The 18667-nt window shown below is 44.3% G+C and overlaps 1 protein-coding gene across 1 annotated transcript; it reads right to left on the bottom strand.

Moving 5' to 3' along the window:
* Positions 1-3885: 3885 nt before the first annotated feature.
* On the bottom strand, positions 3886-11543 carry LOC131288235 (uncharacterized). Its single transcript, XM_058317351.1, has 4 exons — positions 11411-11543; positions 5600-5608; positions 4633-4959; positions 3886-4079 (listed from the first exon to the last, which is right to left on the bottom strand). The coding sequence occupies exons 1-4, from the start codon at positions 11541-11543 to the stop codon at positions 3886-3888; spliced, it is 663 nt and encodes a 220-aa protein (XP_058173334.1).
* Positions 11544-18667: the final 7124 nt, after the last annotated feature.

The following is an 18667-nucleotide window of genomic DNA, read 5'->3' as shown; positions in this document are numbered from 1 at the left end:
CGCAAGCGTTGCGGCTACTGTTCCAACTGGTCCATCTGGCTCTTTTCGTTCGGGATATCAACAGGAGATCGATCGAAGAGACGGATCGTGAGCGAGCAAAGGCGGAACGGTGTGCAAGCTTGATGCGGATAGAGGCAGGTCGGCTGGTGGTGGATGAAACAAAGGCCAAACGCATGCACCTAACCACCATTCAGCGGATCGAGTTGAGGTTGTTCCGGGAGAAGTTCAACGGTAAGCAGTTGGTGATCCTGTTCGATGGATTCGATGAGGTCGTACCGTACTACAAGGAGACAGTGTACCGGCTGTTCTCACGCTGGCAAACGTTCGAGGGGATCCACAAAATCTATCTCACTAGCCGGCCGTACGAGTTGAAGAGTGAATTCGACCGGGTGTTCCAAGAACGGGCCCAGTTCCACCAGCTGCTACCGTTCAACAAAGATTCCCGACTCATCTCGATCCATATTTTCCTGCGCAGTCACGTCCCGCTGTATGAAGCCTGTGAGGAATCGGCGCGGAACGACCTGCTCGGTAGCCTGGAGGCGATTGTCCGGTGCTATCTGGCCGAGCTAAGAAACACTCCGCTTTTCATTCGCATGGGCTTGGAAATAATGCTTCCCCTGGTGCAGGAGTACGTGGACTTTGCCGAGGGGACTATCTCCGGGCGCATACTGGACGCGATCAACACGAGCCTGGAGAAGCTCCGCATGGTGGAGACGTTCGTTGAGAATAAGCTGCTGATTGCGAGCGTCGAGAAGCCGCAAACAACGGACGCGGCCCGGAAGACGGCGTACGCGTTGGACAATGCAGCCGACCTCAATCGATGGGCGCACCGGATGCACTCCACGTTGGCGCTGTTTGCGATGTTCGGTACGAGCGAGCGCAAGAGGTTGCTTCCGGAAGCCGACGAACTGGAAGCCCTAGAGTACATGGCGAAAGTAAGACAGGGCTCGGTGAAGTCGGGTCTGGTCGAGGGAATCCTCGGCCAGGTGCCTCTGTTTATACACCGGGTGTTTGTCGAGTACTTCGCCGCGGACTGGATATATCGACATAGGCGTACCGGTGGGCTGCTATCCGAAACGCTCCCGTTGGTTGGCCCGCGGTGGTTTGGAGGATCGCGGAGTGAGGTGGCCGAGTTCTTCGATCGAATGCTCATCCGAGATGGTGGCAGCAAGCCGCTCCATTTGGCCGCCATCAACCGTTCGCTGCCGGACATTCGCAGCTTGCTGAAGGCGGATCGACGCAGAGCGCTCGAAACCGATGCCGGAGGGCGCACGTTCCTGCACCTGCTAACGCTGTACACGGACGAGGCACACTTCAAACGGAGTGCGAGCGAGTTCTTCGATGTCTTGCAGCTGCTGGACACGGTTTGTGTTGATTGTCGCGATCGCGTGCGGGGCTGGAGTGCGTTGGACTACGCGCTTATGCTGCACTACACGACAATGACTCGATATCTCATAAAGCGCGGCGCCACCGTCAACACGGACACACTGTTCCAGCAGATCGTGGCGAGCGGGAGCAATGTCGAGGAAGTGCTACATCAGGGGGCGAGCTACGAACACCAGCTCTGGAACTTCCGTTTCTCCGAAGGCTCGAGGCGATACCTTAGGGAAGTGCCACGGAAAATTGCCGACTACCTGGTGCACGAGACTCAACTGGACATGCAGGAGAATCTCCCCAACGCATGGGGATGTCATAGGACGGCGCTGGGATACTGCGTGGAAAAGGATGCTGCCGGTATGTTCCGCAGGTTGGTGGAGCTTGCCGGAGGTCCTCGGAAGGTGCCGGTGGATCGACTCCTTCGCAAGGCGTTCCTGGACCAGGCGGTCAACGTGATCCAGTATTTGATTGTCGAGTGTGGCTGCAAGCCGCCGGAGAACCTGCGAGGGATGGGACTCTTCCCCGTACTGACGAGAGCGATCGAATGCCACTACATGGAGCTGTTCGCGATCCTGCACAGACGGTTCTATGTTCTGAAGCGGAACCCAGTGAAACAGTTTTTTAGTCAGCTGTTGTCCCCGGTAGACGATAAGCGACCGGATGAATACTACGAAACGCAAAACTACGGTCCGTGGAGTTTTGCCGATACGTTCTATACGATCGACCCGTATGTGTTGCGTCTTCTGTGCACTGCCGTCATTGCCGGGAGCAGGTACGCCGTGAGGAATCTTCTCCGATTCACTAGAACTTCCGTCAGCAGTATCCACATCATGGCCATCATGGAGGCCGTGGCTGACCAGCAAGTTCACAAGCGTTGTCTCGCCCCGTTGGGCTTTTTAATCAGCAAGTGTCAGGATCTGCACGCACCAGACTTCGATGGACGCACGTTGCTGCAAGTTGCCATCGTCACCGGATGGACGAGCGTAGGGAGGTACCTGATAGAACGGAAAGGATTCGACTCACAGCACGCGCTCCACTGGTGCGTATCGCAGGACTCGTACCGACTGCACTCTTGGGTTTTACCGGCCCGGTTGAGAATGTTTCACTATCTGCTGGGCAAGTACCCCGACGGACAAGTGCATCACATCAGGGATCAGCACCGAACTACCGTTCTACATCTTGCCGTGCTCAATCGTCACCTTGGTATGGCGAAACTTATGGTTCAGGCGGCCCTAAAGTCGATCGAAGGCCAAGGGCAGCGATCAGTTGAATTTTGCAGTATCTTAAAGGATGCCAACTTGGCGGACAAACGAGCTTCCCACGGGTTTCTCAAGTGGTTGATCGAAGAATGTGACCAGGATGACAAAGAAGGCGATGGTCTGTTGTGGAAAGCTATCTACCAAGCTACTTTTGAGTGGATAGCAAGAGAGCAGACACTTGAAGCTGTTAATCCAGCCTTCTGTAATACCTCAGAAATTCCGGAGTTGCCTTTGAAGGCGGATTAAACTGTTCAAGGGACGAGATATTAAAAATGATCGCTCTCGTTTATTATTCTAGAGTCGTGACATTAAAGGTGTTTTATCGAATTTTAATCGTACAATCTGTGTAAAATATTGCAGTACATTGTGATATACTCCGAATAAACGAACACATTTCCCATTTCAAGTTGCGGCTTAAACTACATTTCGGCTACATAATGGCTCATGTTTTTTATTCTTTCGAATGTTTTGTTTTGTTTTTTTCTAAAGCCAGAAGCTCCCCACACGAACAAACACCACAAAGTTTCGAACACAATCAATTAGAGCTAAAAACCTTACCATGAGCGTTTGGTTTATTCAGTAAGAAGTGTGTGTTTCATTTTCAAGAATGTTTCCTTTTTGGCGAAACTTTTGTTTAGTTTTCGTTTTTGTTTATTATTTGCACTCTCCATTCCTTTTACATAGTTCGTTTAGCACGCTGTTACACACAAGTGGTCACTCTTCCCTATCCAACCGGTTTCCCAATGGTTCCCTGCTTACATCATAGTACATTGTTGCATATTACAATTTGTGTTTTTTTGTTTTCTAGTTTCTACGAAGACAGTGACAACAGAATATGGTGAGCTCATATCTTTGACCCACTACCCTGACAAAGGGTGAATAACAGCACAAAACAATTCATCCTTTCATCCTCCCCGGCAGTCCAGTCTGGTATATTTGGCGTGTGTGTGTGTGCTTGTGTTTCTGTTTTCCATTACCTACTAACATTTTCGTACCATGGAGTTGGTAAAATTGTCAGAGTCAACAGTAGCAGAAGTAGTAATAGTAGTAGTAGTAGTAGTAGTATAAACACTAATTTCAGCGTATTCTTCCTCCCCTATAATTGATTGCTGCCTAAATGGGGTCGGTTGGTGGGTGTGGTCAAAATTGTCCGGTGTCGGTGCGCAATACTTAGTGGTGATCTTTCGAAAAGTCTTAACTTTAACTCCTACACATAAATCATTCCATTCCCGGCTGCCACTGTTTGTGTTTACTGTGCGTACTCGTTGATGACCGCCATGTCCTCCGAGAGGTCGTGCTTGAGACTGTTTCCGTTGCCGAGCTCGTTCACCTCCGGGAAGTAGCGCTTGTTGAAGGCGAACCGCCCAAACCGGTCGATCTCGTCGAAGTTCCGCTTGCCGATCGTATTCAGCTCGTCACCGTTCAGGCGGTAGGTAAAGCCTGCTGTGGAAAAGGCACACACGAGATAGGAAAGAGGACTTAGCTTAGGTCGGAGGGTTACTTATGACGAGATTGTAAAGCATCACGAGCGAAATTAATAGTGTCTATGAATGGATCAGACTATCAAAGAAGAGAATCTTAGATAGAAGGAGCAAATCAAAGTTAATAAATGGTTTCAGACTTTTTGTGACGTTCAGCTCCAGCATTGTCAGCCAAGGGTTATGCAAGGGTTCAGATCTTACTGGCTTATAAGAATGATATTTCTCATTTTAACTCGTAACATTTCTTTAGTTAAGAGCATCTCTAAATTACAGTCCTGTAATCATTTTGAGGAGAACTTAAAGATTATAGGGGATAGGAATTTGTTTCTAGAAGTGCTCGTCTATATCGTTGTTGGTAAGACTGATTTATAGACAATAATCACGACGACTACTGTCTATAATCAGTCAGACTATCATACGTTGGTTTTAGATACTTGAGGGTTTTATGGATATTCTCTGGGAGTAGTTCCTAGGAATCATAATACATGTGAAACACCCGTAGAAGACTCACTTACCATTGTAGCGATCGATCTCATCAAAGTTACGCTTGCTGAAACGTCCGTTGTAGCCGTGGTCCGTGGAACCCGTGAGCGATGGCTCGTAGTCCAGGTTGCGCTTGCCGTTGAACCGGGCAAATCGGTCGATCTCGTCGAAGTTTCGCTTGTCGTACATCGGGGCCAGTCCGCGCGAGTAGTAGTTGTACAGCAGCGTCCGGCGGTCCGAGTTGTTCAGCGATCTCTTCGTCTTATAGCCGGCGGTCGCCGTTGCCGTCTGTTGGGCCCCCGTGGCACGCTGCCCACCGCTGTTCGAGCCTACCTGTAGCTTCTCGTCGGTTAGTTTTCCTGCCATTCGCATTTCGCGTGGGGAGTTTAAAAGTATAGGTTAGATACGAACACAGTGGTTGATGGAAGATCAAATGAAAAACTTCCTTTGCAATATTCGGATGCAATCGAACACACGCCTTCTCCACCGGTTGGTACGTACTTTATGACCCGGATCGTCTACATTTTGCTCATCAGAGACTTTTGCTTTGTCGCTTTTATTGTACATCGGTTTGACTGGTTGATATATGTTTTTGTTTGTTTTGTTCAATTTGTAACTCACAATCGAGGCAAAGTAGGCCTCATACTTTGGTTAACAGGAATTACTTCAGGCAAACAGGCTCGTAAAAGGAAAGATGTTCGGGAAACGATACGATTTTAAACACACATGCACATGCAGTTGTTCGCCGTTCCAGCCCGTTTCACATCCAGAGGCGGTTTATTTTGTTTTGTTCAACCTGGATCGCGGTGTCTGGCTAGAGTGAACGAGAGAAGAGCGACTCAGAGGTAAATAACTTTTGTAAATAAATGTATCATCCGGCAGGGATTGATTCCGCTTCCATTTGTGGCGATTTGCTTGAAACGTTTTAAATAATGTAAAGGGTTGTTTCTTTTAATTTTCGGTCAAAAGTGCTGAAGACCGTTGAATAAAATAAACCACGTAGTTTTCCTGATCGATTTTCTTTCAATCCGTAGACAAGCTGCCCGCGGATGTAGATTGCTCTGGCCGGTGTTCCATGGTCCATTGTGTGCGTCACAACCTCTTCACGACCCGGCGCCCCGACGGTGACACCCCCTCAGCTTCCCCGACCAACCAGCCGAGGTTCTATTTCTTCAGTAAGTTGCCGCCACCGATCGAGTCGAGCGAGGCCCGCTTCAGCAGGTTGCCGCCACCGATCGAGTCCAGCGAGCGCTGGTTGCGCCCAAACGGACTACCACTCCGGCCGGGGACGGCCGAGAACACTCCGTCGTAAGCACCGCCAGCGGCCGAGTTCAGCAGGATGCGGTTGTAGAAGAGGTACTCTGTAGGTTGCGCCGACCGGGGATAAAAGTGCATTAAAAAGGGCTCCCAAGTGGAGGGTTTTCAGGTATATAACCTCTAAGAAGTTCGACGAATCACAAGGACGGACAGGACGCTGGTGTTTTTCTTCGACACTCGTTGCACCACAATGGACGAACAGACGAGGAAACAATTACATCATGGACGTCACGGACATACAGACACACACGCACAAAGACACACTCAAGGACGTCACATCTTCACGCCGACCACCAGGTGATTGATTAATGCTTGATCTAATTAAACCGATGACGGCCACAAAATTTAACCAAATGTTCACACTTTTATCGCCGCTGACAAGAGGATGATGATAATAATAGGACGCAGCGATGAATAATTGAGCATCAGCTGCTTCGCTCAGTGGCGCCATTTTTGGCCAACTCTGTCATGTTGCGCTCGTGGAGGGGTTTCCCCCCATAATAAGTGTCATCTTTTCTCTTGGATGAGTTTTTGGACACATTTTTTTTCTCTGTGTGTCTCACTCCCTTAAGTAAAGCCACCCACTTCAAACCGAACGTCATAAACGAACGTTGCCGGAATTGGGGTTTGCTTCCCCGGATGAACGCTAGATGGCGCTGTTTGTTGGTCTTTGGTAACGATCGCAATGGCGAGCAGTGGATCAATAAAATAAAAAACTTTGTTTTATGACCATATAAACATAACTTGAACATGCTGTTCGCACCTTCGAAAAAATGTTCCGTGCACTTTTTTCGCCTTCTTCATCATTCATGTCATGTTGTCGTAATTTAAAAAGCTGCGAGGTGCAAAATTTAGGTACAATTTCGTTGATTAAAGTTATCTATCCTAACAACAGGAGCCTGAATAGTCAGTCTAATCATTAGTCATTTTTCTGCACGAGATCTTCAAACGTGCTCCAGTAGGGCAATGACATTTGATTTCGCCAATTACTTCCCACGCACGGCATCCATTTTGTTCGGGATAAAAATAACCCCGCACAACATGGGTCGCCGTTGATATGGGAAATTAAGTTATTCGTAACGACTTACAATTGGACCACCGTTCCCAATATGGTAGGCTTTGGACGGTGGGATTCTGTATGCCGCTTTTTCGGAACATCTCTGTGCGAACTATGTGGAAACATTTTTCCTAAGCGATCTGTAAGCGTTTCCAAGGAATACACTGTTTTCAGGGCCAATTCGTCGGCATCAAGCTGCTCTTTGTTGGTAGTATGCAGTCAATTGCACGCGCACGGTTTTTGTTTGGTTTCGTTAGGAAGCACTTTGGGTTTGTTAAGTTTAACTTTGCCATTATCGGTAGCAACATTGGCGCGACAACAACGCGACATTTTCTCGTCGCGTCAATGTTGCTACCGATAATGGCAAAGTTAAACTTAATAAGCCCAAACTGGTTCCTAACGATGCCAAACAAAAACCTTGCGCGTGCAATTCACTGCCTACTACCAACAAAGAGCAGCTTGATGCCGACGAATTGGCCCTGAAAACAGTGTATTTTCCTTCTCCAACTAGGTTCACGTTAGAGCAATTTGGTTATTTTTCAAAGTAAAAGCATATGCCGTAGTGTGTTTCAATGTGCTTGGAATAATAGTTTACGTGCTGGTACTGTGACTATCCGTTGTTTATTTACTTTTGCTGATGAACTATATTTCCGTTCTTGTCAAATAAGTTGCTTTATTCAAATCACGAGATGATGATTTTACTTAAATTGAAGCACACGTTGCCCGTTAATAATGACCAACAATCTTCTCCAAATTGATCCATTCCAAACAACAGTATGGACCAGTGATTTACCGTAACAAAGTTGATGTTTTGCAAACCCCTTTTATGGGAAATATTGTGTTTGGCAAAACACGGGCACGTTAGCTCAGCGGGGGAACTCCTTTTGCAAAACCGAATAGATCCCGTTTGATGGAGATGAGAAAAGAGGAATGAAGCAAATAATAATTTCGGTCAGATACAAGTAATAAAAGAAGCACCGAGGAGCAAATACGAGCGGAGATACTTTTTTGTTGCTTCGCTACGCAAAGTGAAACGAGAATCGGTGGCAAAAATTTCTTTTCTGCTTATTGAAAACAACTTTCCAGCATCCCTACTACGGCGAGAGTCGATGCAGAGTTGCGTAATTCGTTAGCACATTTTCGTACACAAACTTTTCACGAGGAAGGAGAACGGTGCTAGCAAAAGTAGGGAGCGTTCCTAAGAAAACACGTTGCCGCTACATGGAAAGGAAATCGCAACGGAACGCATCGAAGGTCAGTGAGCCAAGTTTCGCATTGTGTGTGGAAAGGTAAGTTGAATTTATTACGATCGGATGAGGTGTTGATTGGAAGTTGTTGAAAGCAGGGAGTAAAATAATATGTACCGTATTACATTCTATCGTTCGTAGTATTTAAATCATGAGTCGTTCCTTGTAATGTGGAAAACAACGGAACTCGGTTACGTGAAGTGGATGGTAAAGTTCTTACCGTCGATGTATTTTGACGCCGATGTAAATGGCTGGGTGCAACAAGTGTGCCAACTAGTATCGCCAGCACGTGGTTTGGCACGCATTGCGAAACCATTCGAGAGGATTGGCCAATGAAGCCGGCAAGGATCGATCGGTGTGAAGTATGCAGAGCTCTCGAAATGATCCACCAAGGGCTCAGTACGGCGTCAAGTATCGACTAACTGCAATTGGTGGTGGTGGAGGTTCTATTCTACTTCAAACAATGACACTCTACACACGCATTTCCACGAGGGCCTTGGTCGTCCTTCGTTTCTTCCAAGTGTGGACGGAACGGGTCGGAGTCCACTGATAACCCGGTTTAGGAAAAGCAACAGGAAACCGGACGCCAATGCCGGCCAGGGATTGCGGGTGCCAGCTGTAGTGCGTGAAACGTGTGATACACCGCACACTCTTGCACATCAGGCCGGTCAGGCCTGTTGCCGCTGACCTACAGCAACCATGCTGCGTGCTTTGATGATGTTTTCATGTAATTTTAAGTTTGCCTTTCCGCCCGATCCGACCCGATCAGCCCACCCCTTTGGAAGGTATCGAACTTCTAACCACCAACTCGTCGGCCGGTTGGGCTGGGATTTTCCGATGGCACGTTCATTTTCCTGCCACGGGTGGGTTTCCGGTGCGCTGGGGGTTTCCACCACCCTTCAAACCCCCGTGGCGAACTAACTCGAGAGCGAGTGCTAAACTGACTGTGGACTGTGGAAAAACAAATGTTGTTCTTTTCGTTTCGCCCGAAAAGGTTAGGGTTGGTTGACTTTAATGGTACGTTTTGTTTTCCAATCCAAAACCTGCACAATCCCGGTAATTTCCTACAATGGAAATGTTCATGCACCACCGACGGCCCGCGACACTTTTCCGAAAAAAGGTGACCGAAAATGGGGGGGTTGACCATTTTTCATTACACTTTAAGAAATGTTTCCGCTTCCGACAAACAAAAGAATTCGATGATGGGAGTAGGCGATGGGTATTTTCCTTCCTCCTCTCGGTACTTCCCTTTCCCCGCACTCCATCAGGGAAGGTGGCGACCAGGGAAATAGGCAATCGGTACCGGGAAAAAGGCTTTCCGACCAAGCGGGAAATTGAACCGAGGACGTCGCTGGGCAAAAACCGCCGGGAAGTGATTACTCCCGGATGGATTGTCTCCTTCGGGGGAAGGCGACGATGACGACAACGACGACGTTCCTGTTCAAACTCTCGCCCGGTTGAAACACCAGGCGCCTCCATTTTAAAATCATCTTTTTTGTCTGGCCTGCCGTTGGGCGCCTCGTCAGGGGAAGTAAGGGATACGATTTGAACCATTTCCTAATTGTATTAGGAAGGAGCGGGTTTTGTGGCAAGTGTTGAACGCAAATGCCCAGAAAACGTCCTTTAGGCATTGTGCATATTGAAGATATTAATGTTTTATTAGGGTGAAGAGCCTTTGTACAAAATTATCAAATAATTATTTTTTTGTAAATTTAGAAAGCTAGTGTTTCAAAAATGTTTATTAATAACATGTTTCTGGAAAAGATTTATAAATTTGATTGATTATTAATTTTATTAACGAACATTTTTGAATTCCATTTCCTTCCCCATAAAATATGAAGAAATACGAGAAATATGCTTAATCAGACTTATTTTGTACTAATGAATTTGATCGCAAGCATAAATTAAATGTCTTATGCTTTGTCACGTCGCGTTTAGTGGAGGGTTATTTTTCTATTGCTCTCTCCGCGCCGAACTGACCCATTTCAAATCGGCACTCTATGGTTGAGGTTTGCAAATCGTCCGTGATGCAGTAGGAATGTGTGTCAAATTTAATTAAATAGCAGCACAAAATTGAGACATTCATTTGTCCGCTTGATTTGCCGTTATCCAAAGGGGGTCGTTAACATTTTTGCTTCACTTTATCTTTAATCATCCTTGTTCATTTTTTGAGTATGATCCTTGACAATTGGTCAGCGAGATGACCTTGTCTGCATTCCGTGCACAATGAGTTGCTATTCCGTAGCAGGTTTTCATTTCCGTGTTCGAAATGGAGCAGGAAAGCGCCGTCGGCATAAAAGACCGGGCGCCTCCATGATGGATTGAGAATCGGTACGGGGCAGTGAGGAGTGGGAAAGCGGGACTAGGACTAGTGGCAGTGGTTTCCCCGCTGGCTGCTGGTCATAAGGTGACTCATTGCCCCGGGACGCAACATGATGTATGATTTCATATCGCCTTCGTGATTAAAAGTAAGAGGAGTGCATGTTTCAGGAATACACAGATGCAAACACTGCACAACAGGGTAATGCACAAATGTCCAACCTATTTCTTGTGGACAGTGAACTGTGTCGCTGGTAAAGCGCAACAAGTTAGCCAAGAAAACTGTGGAGTTAACTGTTTTTTTTTTGTGAAAATATAGTGTTTATTAGGAATTGCAGATTTTTTAAATATTTTTATTTTTAGAAAATTGTAAAATGATGAAAGTAATACAAAAAATAACTTTTAAATTCATTTGTAATAAAAATAGGACCTTTTCATTTTAATTTTCAGCAGCATGTTTTGGAGTAAAATTTTAAAATATGTTTTTAAAACAAAAAAGGTAATCCTTTCGTTGGTAACTTAAAAAAGGATATAACTTTGTTGAATTACAACCATTTCGCGTGTGAAGGCAATTCTACGAAAAAAGTAAAATAATATTGGTGGAAAACGTGAGACATCAACATCAACAGGTCCACACGAAATAACACGGACACTTCCGGATATGGACAAACGAACATATAGCACGTGATTTTGAGAGGCACAGAACAAACTGAACTTATCTTCTTTTAAAACGGACATTAGAACGGTAGGAGTTCACATGAAAAAGGACATGACAAACATTAAGAACACCCACGGAAGGTGCTTCACGTACGGAAGTGGAACACGCATGGGATAAATTCGACAGAAATTTTGCTCGCGTTTATGCTTTACCATCGTTGAGGCGCTTCAGCTCCTGCAGCTTGGTGAGCACCTCCTCCAGCTCCTGATCCTTCACCGGCAGCCCGTGGGCCCAGCTGAGGAAGGCGAACAGAAACACGCCGCAGACGAGATGGAACTTCACCATTTTTACCGGCGGCCGAGCTTTGGTCGATCGAAGGGTGGCACGATCAAGGGGCAACGGGCAAGATCACTATCGACGGATGCTGCGGTGGAAGTAAAACGACCGTTGGAGATGAATACTTGTTTGTTTTTTCCACAATTTCACTACACTTTCTACTTATCCACCAAGCTTACTTTGAGCGCGAGGCCACGAGGAAGCGGACACGATGCACAACGGTTGCTGTTTGGCGTACGATTGTTGCGCTTTCGAGTGCGCCACCGGTGCTTTTATACCGCTGGCCACCAGCTGGCACGACTACACGACGACGACGACTGCTAGGCGAGAGCGAAGACACCAACGGAAAGGAAAAAAAACTAACGAAACCACCGTCTGCGTTCGGTTCAGCTCACGCAACAAGCGGTGGCTCTTCACGGTGAGCGGTGAATTGATGGTTCACGAGTGCGTGGCTGGTTGTGAGGGATGCTTATCTCACATCGATCGAACTCGCCATCGCATCCTGGAGCACTTTCTCACATCGGTAACGCTTCATCGACCAATCACAGCCGATAACGATCGAATTCCGAACCGCATTCGCCCCGAATCCAGCATCTCACTGCCTTTCGCGCAGCTCACGACAAATTCAGTTTGCATTTCCGTTAACATCTTTTCGTACATCTTTTTGGGATGGTATTTCATAAATTTTTTCATAAAGCTGACAATTTGTTAGTTTCTTACTTTGCTGAAAAAAGCGTTCAGCAGTTGTGAAAATCAAAGGTGTGTTGTGAAAATCAAATTAACATTAGAAATATGTTGTACTTTTTTAAACGATATTCTTTTTCTGCTTGCCGTAGTGATTCACCATCAGCAACAAATTGTTTATTTGTTATATACAATGTCTCTACACATATCGAAACTTCGTGAGCACAAAAATCTTAAGCTGACTTTTTTGGCAATTGTGCATAACTGGTTGTTGAAAGTTGTGATGTTTTGCTAGTTTGTACGCTTTTCACACATACGTAGTCACATGAATATTTCTTTTCGGGTTTTTAAATTATATCTCTCATAACATACTAAGGCATGGGACATACATAAATAACAAGTACTGGTGAATTTGATTTAATCTATCGAACTAGATGACAATGAAACCCAATAAGAATCAGCAAAAACTTAGAGCAAAAGCTTTAAAATGCTGTATCTGTGCAACGATTTGATAGTTTTGTTGCTAAAGACACTTCAAGTTGTGCAATTTTTACGTTTCGGAATAAGTGATAAGAACTGTATTTACTTCCTGTCTATTTAAGTTTGTCTGTAATATCTACGTCAGGCAAGTTGAATTATTGCCAATGAATTTTATCTTTTAGAATGTTTTAACGATTTGAGTTAAACAAAAAATGCCATTTCTAAAAATTACTATCGAAGTTTATTGATATGAGTCATTCCGAAGCATACACATATCTAACGTTTATAATTAGTTTTATAGAACACTAATTTGAGGGCGATGACTCTAAAAGTTCCCGATCCCCCGCGAAGATGTCTGTGCACGGTTCCCGTCTTAATTCGCTTATAATTTCACAGGCAGTACTCCACTCCGTCGGTTGAGCTGGCAACCCTGCCCCGTCGTGTCATAAACCGACTGAAGCAATTTTACCTCCGACGTATTTTTCAATTCGATGCACTGCGCCGTGGGATGCAACAATATTTTAATATATTGTTTTACATTCGGAATGTAAATGCATAAGGGTGAAGAATAGGAAACAAATGAATTTTATATTTGGAAATGGAGTGCTAACATACGGAGCAAATGAAAACAAAATATATTAAAGTTTTTCCTCAATTTCGAACCATTTCCACGGAACATATTAAAGAAGTGCATTGGGTCCACTTGTTGGACATATTTCGTGTACGTGCGCGTGAATGTTTCGATGGTTAATGGTGTGAACGTCAAGGACATTCCCACTCGCCGATCATCACCGATGCCGGCGATGGCGGCATTAATTGATTGCATAATTGTATACAGCTAATTGTATCCTTTTATCTACCAATACATCTGATTGTATCCTAAAGCATGGAAAGAGGAAAAACGAAGGAAAACCAAATAAAGCATAAAACGACATTTCTGGGTTATTTAAAAATCAATTATGAGAGAAGAAATTATGCGTCACTTTAAACTGCAACTCCTATTACGTGATATTTGAGTCCAATTTGTTAACATTTCGAAACATATTCTGTCTGATATTTTACGTTATATATTGCGAAAAGTTTTCTTCTCGTTGCCATAATAAATTATTAAATTATTTACATGTTTGTGGTGCCATAAAAGGTTCTTCATTTTGATTTCTTTTCATTGCTCTTAATGTTTTTATATGTGATGTGTTCCTTGTTAAGCTGTTTTAACAAACGATTCTTTGCTTATACGTATGCTTATCATTGTTTTTATTTAATTAAAGTATTTTTTTTACATTTTTATTAGTTTTTTTTTTAATTTCTTGGAAAACCTTTTTCTCTTTTTTGTGTCATGTAATTGTCTTAATAAATGCTCTCGAGTAAAGAAATTTGTACAAAAAGCAATTCTCGCAATCAATGAAATTTTTTACTTCAACCGTTGATGAAAAAGCTGCGGTTATACAAATTCTTTCAGTAGCAAATGCTTTACCAACGTGTCGAAGTTGTTGATCTTATTTTGAAAAGAATAAATTACATTTCCATTTTGTTGTTTTTTTTGCAGCGCGCTCTTTAGCAATTACAGACAGGCATTTTCATCTCTATTTCACACCAATTTTGCCGCTGATCAAAAGATAACGCATGCTTCGTGGAAGCACCATCAGGTTGCAGGATGAGTTTTTGTGCCCCATTAAAGCGTCCGTGCATTGTACAGGGAAAAAGAGGAAAAGAAAAGCATCTGCCCGACAGAATTCTCCAACACATTTCGCTGCCGACTAGCGTTCGCTTGTTCGGAGCGATTTTATAACCCCTTTTGCACCCCACGCAGTGGAAATTTTCACCCATTTCCCAAGCCAACGCAAGCAGCATATTGATGGGATTAGAAATTATCCAATCTGTCACACTGAGTGCATTAAATTATCAATTAGCCCGCGTTGGGGATGGTTGTTTTTTCTGATAAAAAATTGATTCCTCCCAGACTTTCGCCCCCTCGTTTTTCTTATCTCCAATCCACCCTTGGAGAGCACAGGGTGTCGAATCCATAAAGTTTGCGGAGGCAAAAAGGGACCCACCGAGGAAAAAGAACAAATCATCGGAAACGGAAGTCGGGCTCAAGTGGCTTCCATGTTGAGTTTCGCCCGGCAAAATGGTGACCCTTAATGATGAAGTGTCTCAATTGGGCCGGTCTGGTGGCGTGCGGAACTGGCCAGGAAACGGGGAGGAAGACACATGAAAGGTACGCCAACATAGTACATCGAACGACACCGGGCACACAAGCTGTTTTGCAGCGGCGTTAAAAGTGCACCCACAAGTGGACCGACGCGCAACAGCCCGCCGATCGGTGGCTAATGTTGGCCCATTAATGCCTCCTAAACCCTCCCACCCTCAACTCATCGTTCGCCTTCGGGCAAATGCTGCCTCCAAGCGGGGCTCGAATGATGGAAGCGTGGGTTGTAAACGGGGCTCGTAAAAACAAACAAATCCTAATTCCGCGTGGCATCAGTTGCGGTTCCGGTGGTCATACGTTCCGTTGCCGTTCTCTTTACCCGGGCGTCTCTGTTGTCCTCCCCTCTCTATGGTGTTGGTTGAATGGTGCTAATTATTTGTTCCCAACATCGTTGCCCGGGCGCTGGACATCGAATATCTGGACAAGGGTCGAACGGATCGAACATCCTTTTGAACTGGGGAGGGTTTGTAATTTGACAAATCTAGAAGGAAAGCATTACTGCTTTATGACTTCTGTAGTTAAACAAGATGAAAAGAAAGCGTTGATTTTTAAAAAAATCGATCCATGCAAAGCATTTATTCAACCCAACTACTCCAATATTTATTTTCGTATTCAATATAGAAATTCATGTAAATTTCATATGCCGTTTACATTTTGACAAAATATTAAGGTAATGTAAATTTAAGTGTCCAATAATTAGAAACTGATGTGAAGATGCATAATCAAAATGAAATGACATGTCAAAGTAATTTAAAAAAATAATGCTGTTTGTCAAATATTACTACAAAGCTGGTTCCATTTTTTAAACATTTCTGAATTTTTAACTTTTTTTTTTTAATTTTTTTTAATTTTTTTTTTTTAATGAATTTGAGAAATATACAGCACTGATGAGGTTTCATGTGATCAAATCGAACTAGTTCCTTTTTTCTAACTTTAGCTAGTTATGGATTTGTTGATAACTTCTGCAAACTAATTGAATAATCTATCGGAAAAATAATCAATTTATTTCTTTTTTTACAATATCTTCTTTGTCATCGATTTAATTGTTCTTCTTTATCAATTATATGGAAGTAATTATTAAACTTAGGTTTGATTAAACTTAGGTTATATATATGCATATTACAAATGATATTTCACTACAAATAAAACGAAAGCGAAAACTTATCCAAACAAAGATGAGAAATAATTCCTCCCGTATTACTCGTGTAATACCATTCAGATTTTATTGTTCATTTAAAACAAAGTTGACGCATAGTTACCTTTTAAAAATCGTATTTTGGGTATGGAACACAATTTCTTTGTCACAGTTTTATGTAAACTCTCATCCTCTTCTATATTGGTAGAGCAAACTCCTGGGTATGGACTCTAAGGACATTATAAAAGAAAAAGAGTCAACCACGTGCCGCGAGAAATCAACTCGGATGCCCCTTGTGCCAATCCTTTCCCGCCGAACGGTACCATTCCGACGTAATTGATTTCAAAATCCCAACGGACGCTGGTTTAAACACGCTCCACGATGCCGACCACTTCCAAAGTCACACCTGTTGCACGTTTGCTTCTGTCTCCAGCTTCCACGGCCCGTTTACTAGAAAAACTGGACAACTTGCCGTTGTTTGGGTTGGCTTTTCGATGTCTTCCATACTTGCTACAGCTTCCTTCCTGTTTGACTCGCGGCATTGAGCTGACCAAAGCGGGAGGTTTAGCTTTGTGTGTGTGTGTTTTTTATTTCAATCTATTTTTGTCGCTTCTGAAGTTTATTCCGTTAATAAAAGGTATTTTCGTTTCGAGCCATTCATCTAAAATTGCTTAATTTTAAAGAAACTTTTGATTGTCGTTTTTTGTGGATATTTAAACTGACCTTAACATTCTTTTTTCAGTTGTTTTCTTTTGCTAATTTTTCTTAACGGCATTCCTATTGAACCTTTTCATCTTCCTGCTGGGTTCAATGCATGTTTAACAATGTTAGGCATTTCTCTTTGCATCCCCACTTTCCGGGTTTTTAATAACCCGTTTGCATGTAACCTTCTTGAAAAAAAGAAACACTAAAGAAAAGCTATCCTTTGGAAAGCAATAATTTTCTGCCTTTGTGAAAATTGGATTGTATCATCTCCATCCCAACGGACCAAACATCGATCGGTCGGAAAAGAAAGAAACAGATCCAAACACAGCCACTGACGCCCGATCCATAACCTTAAAGGGAGCTATTAAACAGCATGGCACTTGGCGGTAATGGGAGCGCGCAGGCAGGACACCCACCATTTTATTTCTCGCCGGGATCGAATCGAAACCGGAATGTCCGGTCACATTGCGACCGAGCCGGGGAGGAGGGGAACACCGGCGGGGCGCGGTAAACGATTGTGTGTTAATTATTCCGATTTCTGACATTGGCATTGGCTGGGAGGCGGAAAAAAGTGGAACAAATTTGGATTGTTTCTTCGATGTGTACATGTATATTTGGCACCCGATAGGTTTGATTGGATTGATTTCCATGGTGACAAATGGGTGGAAAAATTTACTTCACACCCGAATGTCTTCTGGGAATTTCTATTCCTTCTGCATTTTATTGCGTTCCCAAAGTGATCGGCAAATTATGATTGAACCCATTCGATTTTTTCGGGTGCCGCAATCGAAATTGTTGGGCGATTAATGAGATTAGTGGCGAGGAGGCGGCAATGATTATTTCGAGCGTTGTTGGAAAAGGAAAGGAAAAACGTGCAAAATTAGATTAATGTCAAGGATATATTCGATCTTTTTATAATTGTCTCAAATTTCATGCCTTGAACGATTTGATAAATTCTACAGATTGCGATTTCTCTACAAAGAGGAAACAAGAAGGAAGAAAACAAACTTAATTGTAAATCTTTTATTAATCTCAATAAGGAAGAAAATAAGCTAAATCATAAATCCTTGATTAGTGGCTAAAAAAAACCATTTGAAAATAAATTTAAAAAATCCTTGAAACTAGTAAAAATATCCTTGTACGTATTAAATTTGCTGTTCACCTGAAAGGTAGTAGAGGAGTTTTGCTACCTCGGCACTGTCGTAACTCCGGACAACAACGTGAGCTGCGGGCTCCACAAACTCCTGAGGTCCAGATGGCTTCTCCCACGCACTAAGAGTGCCCTATACCGCAGGCTGATTAGACCGGTCGTTCTCTATGGGCATGAATCTTGGACTCTGCTCACGGAGGACGCCAACGCTCTCGCAGTCTTCGAGCGGCGCGTGCTCCGGTCTATCTTTGGCGGCGTGTGTGAGCAGGGCGTGTGGAGGAGAAGGATGAACCACGAGTTAGCTGAGCTGTATGGCGAGCCGGACATCCTGACGGTGGCGATGGCCGGCAGGATTCGTTGGTTGGGGCATCTCATGAGGATGCCGGACTCATGCCCCACCAAGAAGGTGCTCACCAGCGACCCGCCCGGCACGAGACGACGAGGAACTCAGCGAGCTCGGTGGATGGACCAAGTGGAGCAGAACCTGCGAGACATCGGATGCGACCGGGGTTGGAGGGCTGCAGCCATGGACCGAGCAACCTGGAAAACGATTGGTGACCAGGCCATGTCAGCACGACGTGCTCAACTGTGAGCGGGCCAGAAAAGAAGAAGAAGACATTAACAACATCGTTAGAACCATGATAAAACTTAAAATGTTACTTGGGTATGCTCGAAATTCGTCTTGATTTAGTTTAAAAATTTACAAATTTTAATTCCGCAAGCATTAGAACTGTTCAACGACCTTTTTAAACGGAGAGTCGTGATTGGTC

The sequence above is a fragment of the Anopheles ziemanni genome, chromosome 3 (assembly GCF_943734765.1).
Source record: "Anopheles ziemanni chromosome 3, idAnoZiCoDA_A2_x.2, whole genome shotgun sequence".
Taxonomy (NCBI): Eukaryota; Metazoa; Arthropoda; class Insecta; order Diptera; family Culicidae; genus Anopheles; species Anopheles ziemanni.
Note: the sequence above shows the minus strand (reverse complement) of the source record. Positions and strands in the feature narration are given on the sequence as shown.